Here is a 15,749-nt window from a genome sequence, read left to right on the forward strand (position 1 = left end):
TGATATCCATTATTGTGCATTTTCTCTGTTCTGCTTGCACAAGACTGTTTATGGACACTGATATGAGAGACTGAAAAGCTCAAAACATTTATGTTGTAAACTTTGTGTTTCTTCAGTTTTCACGGTGTCTGAAGACAATAAGAGAGAGAGAGAGAGAAATAAATTTCCGAAGACATCAGTATGATGCGTGGCCATTCTTTGTTGGACCCCTGTAGTTACACAGACTATGTGTAATTACACACAAACATATTTTAAATTCTAATGTTTTTCTTTGCTTTGTTGTCCATAAACCTGAAATCAGCGCTGAGCTGAGGAAGAGTTCCTTACTCTCACTTTAAGTGACCAGAAACATGGTGACAGTCTGAAGATTGACTGCTGCAAGTCTTTTTGTGGTCTTCACCTGTTAGTTTGAGAAACCACTTGTGTGAGAGGTGAAACGGCTTCACAGACTTAAAACAAAAAGTCCAGTTGCCTTTTATTTTCAAGCTCTTACAGTTACCACGACTGATGAAAACCTGCACAGACATAAACATCATGTAGTGACTTACGAAGTGATTCACTCCTCTCTGCTCATGCAGTATATGTCAGTGTCCACTAGATATCAGTATGCTCACAAAGATCGTCTGTTCCTGTTTCTGCAAAGTCTTTGACAAGTGGAGGTGATGCTTGTTTGTGCCCTCACCATGTGACAGCTGGGACAGGCTTCATACTCGGGTCATGTCTATTTTTAGATTCAATAAAAACAAAAAAAAAAAACAAAAAAAACAATTTAAAATTAATATTGGCTGACACAAAGATATATTTGAAGACACACAGAAGTAGAATGACACAGTTTTCAGTGGGAACAGACCAGTACATCTCTTATATGTGTCATGTGAGACTGTTATGAAGAGGGGGGTGGGCTAATTCCATTTAAGCAAAAGTTTTAGCATCAAAATATAGTTAAAGCACCTTACTTTTATCATTAATTCCTTTTTTGTATTTTTAAATTATGAATATGTACTATAGGAAGATATATGTATTAAATGTAGATCACTTTGAGATGGTTACTGTGCTAATGCAGATAAAACTACTTATATTCTGTTGAGTAGCTTTATCTGCATTAGCACAGTAACATATATTACAGAGTACAAAGGATAGCACTAGTACTAGTATTTTCGTGTCAGATGAAAATACTAGTACTAAGTGCTACATGTTCTCATCCAGTGTGGTTAATCTAGCGCATGTTTTTGGCGAGAGGGCATCACTACTCGGCGCCCAGAGGACCCGGTTTTTCCACTTCCTGGTAGAAGCTTCCTGAGTGAAAAGTTTGAGGTGTAGTTTCATCTCCTGTAACATGAGGCTGCAATATGATAAAAACAAACTCCGGATTATGTGTGCATGATGTTATATTTACTCCTGTGTGATTGTCAGAGTTCGTTAAATAAAAACAGTAAAGGTCGCTTAAAGCTCTGCTTCCTCCTGCAGACTTTCACACTCTGCAGCAGACTGTAGCACGACTGTGCCACTCAGGGCTGGGGTCCCTAGTCACGACCTAAATGATGACAAAATCTTGCACCACGGAAAGCTGACGTCACCGCGGTACAGTCGCCGCTCCGGTGACGTCACGTGACGGAGGCCGGGCGGCAGCATAAACAAAAGCCGAGAGTTTAATGCCATCTGCTGGACGGACACAGCCTGTCACCCAGCATCATTACGTCATCCGGGAGAAACCGGAACCAGCTGCGGATCGAAGTAACCTGGGAGCCCGGACCTGAATGCAAAATGAGCCAGGAAGCGAAAGAGCAGGACAGACAGTGAGATTAATAATGGACAGAAGCTGCCAGCATCTCACTCTCTGATATACAAACAGATCTCTGAAGTTTACACTTAATACCTGGAATCCACAGGTTTTTCTTATTGTGAAAAACACAAAAAGACACGAAACCTAAAAATGTTTCTGAAAGACTTTCTAAAAATCTGTGTATTCATTCAAAAAATATTGTACAGATTACTGAGAAACCCAAATATTCATTATTTTCTGCCTTATTTTGGACCAAACTTCCCTCCAGACTACAATAAATGTCATGTGGTGTCCAGTCATGTTTCGCTCTCTGTAAAGAACCGTTTAAAATAATATTATTCTCAGAGCAAACCAAGCTGGCTAATTAAACACAGAAGTGGCTGACACATAAATGAAGTATGATGAGCATACTTTATGGAAATAGTAAAGTTAGAGTTTTTAATGAGGCACAAAACTCTGATAATCTTGTATTTATTAATTATTAGTTAAATCTGGTAAAACACATCTCACATTTTTAATTGCTTTTTTCACTTTTTAAAAGTTATTTAAAACTAGTCCAACTATGAAAATTAAAATGCAAAAGTTTTATTTATTGTAAATAATATTTCTAAACATGAATCTAAGTCAAATTAAACAAAACGTTTAAGGAAAACATGGAAAACATGTTCTGTTTTAATCTTTAGTTGTTTGGTCAAAATATTAAATATAATAAACTTGTATTACCTGTCCTGTATTTGTTCCATAACATCAAATACACATTTTTGTCAAAGACTCCACATGTAATCATAATAAAAACAAAATAACTAATAAAAACCGATACTATAATACTAATATAAAACTGAAATGAATTCAATTAGAATTTCTATCCTGAAAAGCAAAAAAATATGAAAAAATATTTAAAAACTAAATGAAAATTAATCTTTTGGTCTGGACAGAGTGTTTTATTTTGGAAACTGGCCACGTCCTCTGTGCTGTTCCTGTGTGTGACTTCCAACATGCTCTGTGTAGCCTGATGCAATTCACCCTTGTGGACGTGAGACAGCAAATCCCAGACAAGCCCCTAATTTGTAATTCGCAGAATTTAACTACAATTTTCCCCACTAGGGGGCAGTGTTTTGACAGTGGGATTATTGAATTGTTTTTGGATATGTCCTGCTGTATATTAATTGCTTTTATTGATTTGGCTGGTTAAATAAAGGTTATTCTGACTCACTGCACCATCTTGTGGTATGAAGCGGTGTTATATGAAGGTATAATCTAGCCGTAGTGTGGTGGTTAACACATTTGCATAACAAGCAGAAGATCTCTTTTTTAGTTCTGGGAGATAACGCAGCTGACTTTGGGGTTGTGCTGGTATGGCATCTGCACCAAAACAAACAAACAAACAAACAAACAAACAAACATGTGGTTCTTGTTTGATTCCTCATCTGACCCTAGTTTGACTTTGGTTATTATCTCTTTAACACAACACTCAGATATTTTGAACATGAAGTTGTCCAAAATGTTTTTGTTTTTCTGTACATTCAGTAAATAACTAGATGAGTTTAATTTTTTTTTTAATTATTTTAAGCACACACCTTTAACAAGGAAGGATGCAACGAAAGAAACTACAATATTAAAACCGACTGAACACCAATCAGCCTGGCAGTTAGTCAACATTTACTTATATATAACGAACAAAGATGGGGGAAATAAACAAAAGGGAAATAAATGGATGCGTCTAAGGCTAAAATGACCCAGAGAAACCACTTTTCTTTCAAGAATAACACAAAACCATGAGCTACATAATGTTAGAGGAAAGGTGGGTTAAATGGAAATGTCAGAGACCCCTGCCCAGCTTCCATTGCCCTAAAGTAAAGCGCGTGAAGTACGGAGGTCAGTCTAAAGTCTGTATCAGGACACACGATTCAAATGACGTCAAAGAATGGTTAGATCAGGTTTTGTGCAGCAGCTGCTTGTGCTCGCTTGTGCTTGGTGCAATCTCAGGTCCGAATACGGGAGAATAAGCTCGTTACCTGCTCTCGTGGTTTGGAGCGTTTCAAAAATACAGCATAAACACGACGTGGAATCGCTCAGGTGTGGAAACTGCTCACAGAGAACTGAGCAGCTGTCCGTGGTGCTGAAAGTGATCGTGCATTAAACCGGCGGTGATTTATTCGAGTTGACGAAATACAAAAGCATTGAAAGGGGACCGGAAGCAGCCGGTAGTGTCAGACACCGACACGCTTTGTGCTCCCTGAACTTTGTGTGGGTTTGAGATGCGCGTGCCCGAGCGACGCCTGGGATGGTTAAGGACCCCATTCTCACATGAGTAAGCGCGCCTCTGCAAAAACGGGAGATGACGGTGGGCTGCATTCCCATTGACTGAGAGAGAGAGAGAGAGAGAGAGAGAGAGAGAGAGAGCACGGACTCCGCCTATACCAACCCCACATCCAGCTCCAGTCCGACGACGGCGGAGGCTCCACAGATCAGCCGAGCGAAGAAGAACCACGGCCCCCTCCTCAGCTCGACTCAATTCCCGGCGTGAAAAAACGGAGATGGGCTCCGTGTGAATTCGGGCGGTGGAGGGGAGAGGAGGGCAGGCGGGGGGTGGGGGGGAACGACGACGAGAGCGTGGTGGGGGCAGAAACACCCATAAAGAGGACAAACAAAAGCACAGCCGAGGGTGCCTCCAACCATGAGCGGCGCGCACTACTCGCCGGAGCTGCGGCTGCCGCTACCGCGTTCACTACGCCCGCCGACCATGTCGTGAGGTGTGGCTCGGGAACACTCCGGGGAACCTGTCAGCCGAAACGACACGCCGAGGAGAAGGAGGAGGAGGTGGTGGTGGGGTGGTGCTGGTCGAAAAGATGTCCGCCTCGGTGGGGCCCCAGGGCGGCCCTCGCCCACCCACCGTGCCGCCGTCCATGCCAGATCTGCCGGACCTTAGCCACCTCACCGAGGAGGAAAGGAAGATAATCATGGCAGTGATGGCTCGGCAAAAGGAGGAAGAGGAGAAAGAACAAGCCATGCTAAAGTAAGGGCAACATTTTCTTCCTCCTCTGTGGAAGTTCTAAGGCACAGAAAGCTGCTCTTGTAGCCGAGCTCTCCATTATAACCATCACATCCAGTAACCACCAGCCTCTGCGATTCCGTCATTTTGCACTTGTGGAGGTGTTGATGTGTTCCCAAACATGCAGCCACCGATATAACAGCACCCAGGGCTCGGGAGGTGTTTCCGAAAAGAATCGTGGTTGCATTAGAAGACCGGATGCTGCTGAAAACAATCGATACATTTAAAACAATTTACGGTCACAGTGAGTGGAGACGGCCCGGGTCAAACAGGTGTAGAAAGGGGCTGTGGTGAGGGTGGGGTGTGACAGTGCTGATGGGGAGAGAGGTAGGGGAGGAGGGGATGAATCATAGCATTATCCAGCCCTCACCCACTCGTTTTCATCAATGGGGACTGCACCCCATCCTTCGGTTTACACATCCAGCGCCGCTCAGATTTCCCTTTTTACGCACGCGTGCAGGCTGGAGTGTGAGCTTTATCGCTGTAGGTTTCTGCGGACAGTGTGTGTGTGTGTGTGTGTGTGTGTGTGTGTGTGTGTGTGTGTGTGATATCCTTTACAATAACAGCAGAAACAATGACATTATAGCTCACTAGCTCACAGGCCTGGAGCGAACCAAGCCGCTTTCATAAGCCCAGCAGAGGGCCGGTGGTGAGGCGGCGTGTAAGACTGTGCTCCCCTCGGCGGAGAGGAGAAGATGGGGTGTGGTTGGCATTCTTAGCAGGCCACAACCAGATAACATACAGATTAGGAAAGACAGAATTGTAACAACATAATAATGATATTGGACGTTTGTAAACCCTCTGCTTGTCGATCGAGCAGGCTGTCAGAGAAAACTGAGAGAAGAATAAGAACAGAGAGTGCTGGTCTGGGGGATGCTTGGCTGTACAGAAGCTTTATGGGAAAATGACAGAAGGGGACCACTTCAAACTGAACAAACCCACTATGAGATGATAGGGAGACGTTATAGAGGGTTGGGTGTACTCCAGCTGCCTTTTACAAAAGCTGGGTTGCATTGCAGTTTGATGCATCGGGGGGCGGGGGTTGAACACAAGCAATCTTTAAGACACTGTGAGTCAGGGCTGTATGTGATAACTTGCTCCTGAAACATGCGAGGACCCTTATTCTGCTGTCTTTTAGCTTCTCTGTCCTTCTCTGATTCTAATGACTGTTTTCATTTCCTCACTGAAGGGAAACAGAGTGAGGGCCAGCGTTGGGCCCCTTGAGAGGAAGTGATGTATTTAATGTTCCATGAGGCACAGGCAGCAGGTTCAGTCAATAATGGCTTCATCATCTGGCTAATCATTAACCGGACCAGAACACCATGGCCAAAGGAGTAATGTGATTTTAGAGAAATGTGCAGGCATTAGCTACTGAGGCACTCTTTGATATTTACCACTATATGGTGTAAGATTATTATGCACAGTATAGAAGCCAGACACAGGACTGAACTAATATTTTATTGAGCAGAAACGTACTCAAACCGGGTTTCATTTCATCATTAAACCCAGCGGTTCGTTGTCAAAGTCCTTCTAGAAGCACGTTTCGCCACTTGGGGATCTTTGGCCAGGTATTTTGAAGTCCCTGTTTAAATAAACTTTAATTGTTCAGCTCTTTAATTAAACTGTAAATCAATCTTTTGCATACCTGCTGGGGTACGCAAATTGATGGCAGTGTAGTTTGATCATACTTGAATGGAAGAGCTGTACACATAGAAACAGAAGCTGAATTATATAGAACAGAAGAAATCAGGAAAAATGAAGAGACAAGCATATGTTTTACAAGCAGGACAACAATAAAAACAAGGGACACACAAGTATGTAAGTTTGAGCTTTCCAGCTGAACAGTAGGCGATGACCATCTTCATGCACGCTCACACAAATGGGGTCAAGAGATTTAGGATAGTCACAGCTGAATGAGAATCCAGGATTAAGTCCATACTTCAGTGCAGAGAGTTACTGGAATTGGACTTTTGTTTTAGAGGAAAAAAAAGTTTTCTTGTCACAATATGTTTTGAATTATGAGTTAACAAGCAGCACGGTGGCACGGTGGTTAGCACTGTTGCCTCACAGCAAGAAGGTCCTGAGTTCAATTCCACCATCAGGCTGGGGTCTTTCTGTGTGGAGTTTGCATGTTCTCCCCGTGTTTGCGTGGGTTCTCTCCGGGTACTCCGGCTTCCTCCCACCGTCCAAAGACATGCAACTTGTGGGGATAGGTTAATTGGGTAATCCAAATTGCCACTAGGTGTGAATGTGAATGGTTGTCTGTCCCTATGTGTTAGCTCTGTGACAGACTGGCGACCTGTCCAGGGTGTACCCCGCCTTTTGCCCTATGACAGCTGGGATAGGCTCCAGCGACCCTGAAAAGGATAAGCGGAAGCGAATGGATGGATGGAGTTAACAAGCAAGATGTGCATGCAGCAAATGTTCCCCAACTGTGCTCATCTGCAATCTGAAGCAACCAACTCAATAGCAGTCAGTGCGTTAGGACGAAAATCTAAGGTTAAAAATTATCATCTGGATTACTGGGCAACTTGAATCTTCTCATTTTGAACGTATAATGGCGCTACTGGAAGGTAAAGTTCATTATAGGCAGTGTTGGTCAAGTTACTTGAAAAAAGTAATCAGTAACTAATTACTGATTACTTCCCAAAAAAGTAATCCTGTTACTTTACTGATTACTTATTTTCAAAAGTAATTAATTACTTAGTTACTTAGTTAAGTAGTTACTTTTTAAAAACACGATTCACAACCTGAAGAGGTAATAAAGCGATAGATCTTTCAGCCCAATTCTACTTTTTCTACATAATCCATCATACAAAATGTAATCAAATGGAAAAGTCTCTTTTTAAAACTTGTTTTATTAGTTTTAATCTTTTAACTTTATGCATCAAGCAAAAATTTAATTATATGCAACATTCTCTGACGGGAAGAAATTAGTTTAACATTTAAACCTATTTTCTGCACATTCCAGCACATAAAATAAAATATTTTTTGTGTTTACACTCAGTCTTTCAAATAGATGCAAGTAAAACACAGCAGAAAATAAATAACATCAAAGACTCAGCGGTGCTGTTGCTCTATTTTCACCTGTAAAGCAGGACTGGGTAGGCGGAGGTTTACCCTGGTGCAGGTGTGCCGCGGTCAGTGGAAGAATCCGCGAGTTTCTCTGTGAGTTTCCCATTACGTCGTAGCTACTCAGTGCTTGTTCGGAGGTTTAGGGTTTTTTTTTCACTGTAAAAAGAAGTTTTCTTCCCACGCACAGCGGACACTAATGTTTTTGTCACTTTTTATGGAATCAAACTCAAAGTAAGGTCAGTACTTCCACGCTTTAAACGCTGCACGCTCATACTCTCTCCCACACTCGATATATGATCCATTGTTGATCTGCACGCAGCTGTTGTCACGAACGTCGCACTTGCTTACGTCACTGTCATGAGACACTCGCAAAAAAATCACGGTTTTAGTAATGAAGTAACGCATCTGTTTCTACATCTAACCAAGAGCCTTTAGTTCTACGCTCATAGCTGCAAACTAATCAGAATGAAAATGAAAGTAAAACGCTCCCAGCAGGAGGCAAACTGCAGCCTTCTGACTCCAGCCTCCTCATGCAGCCACTGTCGCTCTATATAATGTGACTGTTGTCTCTCAGTGTTCACCGCAGTTATAGCCAGTGTGTCAAGACTGCCGTCCAAGGAGGTTTTGTGTGTAATGGTGAGGAACGGTGTAGCGACATCACCCATTGGTTTCAGGATATTTTGCAGCTTCAATATTAGTGTTTTGGCTACAGAAAATGCTAATGTTGCTAGAAGTGACCATATTTGGATTAGAGGGTGGAGTTTCAAGTTTTCAGCTAACACTAGCAAACTTGGTAGCAAACGTAGCAAGCTGCACAGGTGCTATTGCACAGAAAGTAACAGAGAAATAAAATACTGCAATTTCACTCTAGTTAGCAGAGGTGACGCCTGGCAGATGCCTGTGTCTGGACGCCTGCCAATGAAAGTGGCAAAGCTTCACACTCCAGTATCCAAACAGATGAATTATTGAAAAAATAATTGTCTCTCAGATTCAAGTGGCCATGAGAGGAAGTGCAGCTTTGGCACTTCCGTGTTGGCTTCATTTTTCTACTTGGATGTGACTAGTACCTGATAGAGTGACAGCACGTAATGTCTGGGGATGAAAACATGTTGCTGTCTGTGAATGAAGCAGAAATCAGTGAGTATAAAGGAGACGTAGCTACCCAACAGGGCACTAAATTGAAAAGTTTTTTGCTTTTTTGTAATTTAAGGATTTAAGACCTTGATAAATTTTTATTTGTGTGCTTCTACACTGTCTATTGAACGTGTAGGGTTTATTCCTCATGCATTCATGTCCAGAGATGTTTTCCAACACCAGTGAGAGCCTACAGCCAAAAGGACATTCAGTACCTTAGTACATCAAGACCATTCCACCTGGCCAGCACTGCCTGAGAGTCAAGCAGCTGGCAGCGATAAGGTTATACTGATATGGGACTTTATCTGTCACGAGTTTAACCTCCAGCATGAAAGAAACATCGCAGAGCCAGATCACCTGCTTCTGAGCTCACAGGCGGTGAGAAGTCAGCACCTGGGTTTTCCTTCACTAATTCACAGCTACAACAAACGCTTTGTCCTCCTCTAATGCATTGTAGACTTCAGAAACTCCCTCCATTGACTTGGCTAAATCTCCATTGACTTCCTAATCCAGAGGAAGGTTGGTACAGGGGAGCCGTCGTGCAAAAGGGGAAGGATCAAAATGCAGTATGCAGCAGTGACCATAATCTCAGGAACAAATAATTCTAAGCACAACAGGAAATCTTTTTTCTGCTCAATGTTCCATCCACCCCTGGGAGCTTTGAGGTTCCCAAAACGTAAATATAGAAATAATGTTTAAAATATTGATGTGCTCAGAGCAGAGTTTGTAGACAGGGTGGATGCACAGCACAGGGGTGGTAGGCGATGTTAATGGAGGCCTCCGCTTATGTTGATCTTAAGGGAAAGAAGTAAAAGCACCATCAGCAGTCGTACCCATTGAATCAATGAGCATGCACATCTGCGTTGGTTTTGTTTTCAGGACTTTAAACTTTTTTCTGATCTGTACAAGGTGCAGATTGTTCCTTGAAACCAGATGGGCAGCAGAAGAAATAAGGACTTGGGGGACAGAAGGAGGGAGAGGAGGGAGGATTTAGAGGTTTTAAGGATTAGAGTGGTGGAAGAGAAGGAAAGGGCGAGACTGAAAGAATGGGAAGTTTCCCACTCACTCACACACACACACACACACACACACACACACACACACACACACACACACAGCTAATCTCCCTTTACCAGAGCTCCCCAATGCTGTAAGGCTGCAGGGTGCATGGAGAGGGCAGCGGCGCCCTCCGCCCTGTGTGCCGTCTGATGTGGCTGCTGCTGTCCAAGAGGTCAGCTACAGCTGGGAGACAAGGTCAAAAACAGGCTGGGTCTTTGGTTCTAGCATCTGTTCTAATGTGTGGAGTCTGGTTTCTACTTTATTGAACTGATTGTTTTCCTCTTATTTAATATTTACATAAACAGTGAGAGATAGATTGTGATGTCACAGGGTGAGAGGTCGAGACCAGAGAAGTCCTGCCTGACTCTGTCGTAGTTCTTTCAAAATAGACCACTCCCCTTTCTGCAAGTTCCTGTATGTAAACAATCTGTTACAGGTAACCAGTATTTACACGTAAAAACCTCACAGAGTTACTACAACTATAGAACTTTTAAAATATGAAAAAACAAGCTCCTGGTAAATATTATGATCCAATGCCGTTTACTTTCTGTGACTTAGCTGTCCACCCACTTATCCGGTAGACTGGCGAAACTCAATGTGATGCTGTTTCTGTGTTTAAAAGCTGAAAAAATGAAAAGGACAATTAAAATAAAATGAAGAGAAGAAACTGCGTTTACGCTGAAGTTTGCATGGGGACTGACCAGCACGAGGGACATGAGACAGGCAATCAGGGCAAGGGAGCCAATTACAAAAGGAAGAAGTAACCCTGTTTCAACCTGTGAAAGAAACCCTGCTTTTATTGTAAAATAGGAAATAAACAAAAGACAACTAACAACAGATTCAAGAATCACACTTAGATAACCATGAATACGAGCGCATGGATGAGACAGAGGCAGAAAGAGGGAATCACTGGGGAGACTGTACCACTACATCTACTGCTAAAATGATCACGATGTGAACCAAACACAACATCACAAAAGTGAATTTCATCCTCAGAGAACACTTAACGTAATAACAACAAACAAAAACTTGACAAATATAACAAGAAATAAAAAAAAACAGTCTACTAGAATATTAAAGAAATCAACAGAAGAAACTAAAAGTTCACCAAACAGAAAATTGAATCTTCAAACAGATATGAGCCAGACAGAAACTAAAACTCAAATATATGTTAACTAAGAACTCAAAAACCACACAAACCCCGGGGCCGTGACAGCAGCGGCTACAATTATGTCACCTTACCAAATAATGTCTCCAGAGTAAAGAAAAAAACTTGTTGTCTTTCAGCTGAAATTAAAAGCAACATTTTCAGATCAGACTGAAGAGCTTCAAGGTTTCTGGGAGAAAAATGCTAATGCTGAATTATGGATCAGGTCTGGAAATAGCACACACTTGGAAGTGGTTCCTGAAATATTTAAGTATTCAGTTCACTGGCTGCTGTTGATGCTGTGAACCTTTTTTGTTTCTTGTTAACCTGATTCATTTTTGTCCTGAAGTTAAATTGCACTAATTACAGTGTGTAGTGTTTGCACTTTGTCCCGGCGCACAGACAAACTGTGAGCACGGATACTTGAATGCACACAGGGAAGCATGTGTGCCCATTTTTTCCTATTTTACACTGGTAAACACTCGCACTCATGCAAGATTGTACGCTCAAAATCGGCACCCACCCACCTCCACATGATGCACACGTTCTGACAGCATGTGTACCGCTGTCCTTATAACGAGAAGCGAAACACAAACAGCCACAAACCCAGATGGCTTGCAGAAGGAAAGGACACTCTAACAAAGACAGCACGCCTGCGTTACTGTACAGTTTGTCCTGTTGCTTTGCAGCGAGCGTTCGCTCGCTTTCCAGACAGCTGGAGCAAGTGTGAGTCCATGTGCTTCTGTGTGTGTTTGAGTTTCCTGAATTGGATCGTCACACTTTGCTCTTAATTAAAAGAACTTCGAGGCAGTCGCGTGTGTCTGCAACACCTGGAGGGAATAGAAGCCCGGCGTGTGTTTGTGTGCATGGTTCTGAGCTTCCGTCCGTCATCTTTTTACTTAATTTTCATTTAATTTGCAAGAGAAAAAAAAGAGCGTAGTGCACCTGTGTGTATGCATGTGTGTGTCCAATGCAGTAAATATGGGCCAGAATCTAGGTTTGAAAGCCAGAGAATGTATGTGGACGGGCCTGTTCACACATTTTCTGCATACTATTTCTCAGGCTTTTCTGCAGCATTCATTCAATTGAAAGCTTTCTGTCACCAGAAACAATGCTCACCAAACACAGTGACGGATTCTTACAACTCCCGATGACATTCAGTGACAGTTTTTGTTTAACGCTCACTTCTGCCATGTGCACATTGTTTTCTTTTTCTTTTGCCATTATCAGATATTCTCTGATTATTACTTTCAGGAGAAATAATGTGGTTATGGTTAAAAACAACAACAACTAAAGTTTGGGGAAGGTTGTTTGGTTGTAAAAAGGGTTAAAAACATTGGAATCTGAACTTCAGCCAGATTTGTTACAGCCTCTTTTCCACCTTTTTAACGCTTGTATTGGTTATACTTTAAAATCCGTATTAGTCAAGAATAATCATAATTTTTGTGATACTGAGTTATTTGAACTGCTGGTTCCCCCATGAAACTATGTGAAGGAGTGTCAGTTTTAAACCCTCTGTGTATGCAGATATTTACATTTCTTTTTTTTCCAAAAATATCCATCCGTCTTAGGGCAACAGGCAGGGTACACCCTGGACAGGTCGCCAGTCTGTCACAGGGCTGACACATAGACAAGGGCAATTTAGAGTCACCAATTAACTTATCCCCACTAACTGCATGTCTTTGGACTGTGAGAGGAAGCTGGAGCACCCGGAGAGAACCCACGCTGTGAGGCAACAGTGCTAAGCACCGTGCCACCATGCCGTCCATGCATTTTGTTAAACAATTAAAACTAAAGACTGTATAATGCAAACACTGATCTTAAAATTGATGGAGTCAACCACTGTCGTGCCGTGCGACAGGTGGCATAAAAGCACCTTTAGGCTCCACCCCCACTGTGTCCCTGAATCAGACATATGGAATCAAACAGATAATTAACAACAAAGGGAAAGTGATGCTTTTTCTACGAGTATAGTATAGTCAGTGACCTAGGTGGTCATGAATTTAAATAATGTAGACTACATAAGCACAAGATGTTACCACTGTGATATCAGCCTTTACTTTGTGAAATCCTGTTATCAATTGTTGTTGTTTTCTTCTTTATGTACTAAAATCTGTAATCACACGATGAGGAAACTACACACTCCCACTGTAGTGAGTTTTCAATCTTAAGGCAAAACTTGAACCTAGTGATTAAGACCATAAAGTCTTCGTTCCTTTTCAGATCTCTTAGTTATGTCCATCTTTTATGTACAGCCTATGGATTCAGCACAAAAAGCTGAAAACAAATGTTTCATCTAAACAGATGCAGAACAAAGTCAGCCTAAAGTTGGAGTCATGTTTCCATAATTGTGAGTACTCTCAGCATCAACAGTATTTGACTTTACTCTGTTCTGCTCTCAATAATAGAGTGTATGTAAATGATGTGACAACTAAGTTATGAACTAGGCCAAAAAACACAGCATCTGTGGAATGGTTTTCCCAGTTTGGCTTGTAAAAGATTAGATTAGATTTTCTTTCCCCACCTGATCAGTCCAAGCTTTTCTCATCAGTCACAAAGGCTCATGTGGCCTCATAAGAGCAGTGAGGGTTCAAAACCTGCTGGTAGAGCAGGGCGATATGGCCAAAAATATTTATCACGATATATATTTGAAAATTTGCGATAACGATATAACCGACGATATAATTGATGCGAGACAAAATACAACTCCACAACATTACTAGCGCAAAAAGACAACCTTCCATTTATTTTCACTTAAACAAGAAGCTGGTTTTTATGTACATTAAAGCTTTATAAAAATGTAACAGTGCAAATGCAAATTCCTTGCTGAAAGTTTAACCAAAAGGCATTTCCAGTAGAAATGGGCTGACATATCCTGAGCATAACCATATATAATATCCACTGAAGTTAAAAATAGGTGCTTTGCAACATTAAACTGCAGTGTGCAGTATGTATTTTTCGGACCATAAGGTGCACGGGATTATAAGGCACATTAAGCGAAACAAAGCAGTCAGGAAATCAAACTTTATTCAACTCATTCTTCTTGCTTCCTCCACTTCTGTACCATTGATTCATTAATGTTGAATTCTCTGGCAGCTGCTCTATTCCCATGTTGTTGCAGTCTATTAATGACTAACCTCATATTGTGGATGGATTATCTCAGTTGTTCTCCTGACTGAAGTTTGGTCCGTTTACAGCATCCTGCCATGCGATTGCATTTGTCTCTAACCATGAAGAACCTTCACGTTAACTTTTATAAGTGGAAAAGTGTTAGTGTTCGTCCTCCAGCTTCACTGTTTATGTTATGCTAACATAGCTGTGTCGCTAGCGATCACGTAGCACATCATTATATACCAGCTAGCCCAACTTCAGTAACCCTACAAACGTCACTGCTGTTTAGTTTCCTGTCTTCATTTATGTTGGAAGTGATAGCAGAGCTGTACGTTTGATTTTTTTCAGAAATCTCTCGGTCAGAACATGCAATATCATGCTTAGGTAACTAGCGAAACTAGCGAGCTAACTTCCGCTAGCTTCCTGCTAACTTCTAACTCCGTTAAATGTAATAACTTTTGTTTTCATGGATGCCTGGAAGTTAAACTTTATAGTTACACCTGGTAAAGCAGCAATGCTGATCGTTTTATTAAAGATGAAAGAATTTAGACAGTTTTTAACTCTTAAGTGATGCTGCAGTGTTGTTTGACCTGAAGCATACGGAGTTTAGGACCCAGATTACTCCCAGATTTAAGAGCATCTTAGTCCGACAAATATGACAATGACAACGGCCGCTTGCATGTTCTGCAAAAAAATGTGCTTTGTTGTGTATCTGACGGACAAACACCAAACCAGTTCCACATCACGGAAGTTGCACCATTTTTACAAACCAATTCTGGTTCATCAGTTTCACTCAACAATCAGCCATGTGCGTATGAAAACAAAGGCACTGCGCATGCGCGTTTTACTCCCATTCTATCGCGATATTTCATTTTCCTATCGTTGCCTAACATTATACCGGTATTACCGTGAACGGTATAATATGGCCCAGCCCTACCTGCTGGTAATCTTTTTGAGAAGAGCGGAGACATTTACACGGTATCGGTATATTAACAACATTATCGTGCTAATAAATAGTAATGATTAAATAAACACTGCTTAGCTTAGGAGTAAATCTAAAAAGGTTTCTGCCTCACTTGACTATTTTTGTGCACTTTGGGAAACAGCCGCGTGTCTGTGTGTTGATACAGCTGCACACACTTGATATCTGGTTAATCATTAGCTACAGCATCAGAGACACAGGGAACAAAATGTGGCAGAGAAGGAGGTGCAGCCTTATCAGACTCACAGAGGAAGGGAGGAGGTGGAGGCTCGCGGTGTCTGGCTGAGTGTGCTGAGAGTGAGCGACCTGAGTGAGTAGCCCCCGTTAGTGCTCCCAGACCTCAGCAGCATTAAAGTTTAATGAGAATGCATTCTGCTTGGGCTGACCAGACTCTCTACATTGCTCT

General features: G+C 42.0%; 1 protein-coding gene across 5 annotated transcripts in view; it reads left to right on the forward strand.

Annotated features, from left to right (window-relative positions):
• The first annotated feature begins 4,392 nt into the window (after positions 1–4,392).
• The window catches only part of rims1b (regulating synaptic membrane exocytosis 1b), an 81,261-nt gene continuing 69,904 nt past the window's right edge, over positions 4,393–15,749 (forward strand). For all 5 annotated transcript variants that reach the window (XM_085460464.1, XM_085460465.1, XM_085460466.1 and 2 more), the window contains exon 1: positions 4,393–4,799. In XM_085460464.1, coding sequence (XP_085316590.1) covers positions 4,633–4,799 — 167 coding nt within the window. In that variant the 5' untranslated portion in view covers positions 4,393–4,632. The remainder of the gene's footprint in view (positions 4,800–15,749) is intronic.

Source organism: Copadichromis virginalis, linkage group LG6 (genome assembly GCF_057382275.1).
Source record: "Copadichromis virginalis isolate Kocher_CV1m ecotype Utaka linkage group LG6, C_Virginalis_male_GT1.1, whole genome shotgun sequence".
Classification (NCBI taxonomy): Eukaryota; Metazoa; Chordata; class Actinopteri; order Cichliformes; family Cichlidae; genus Copadichromis; species Copadichromis virginalis.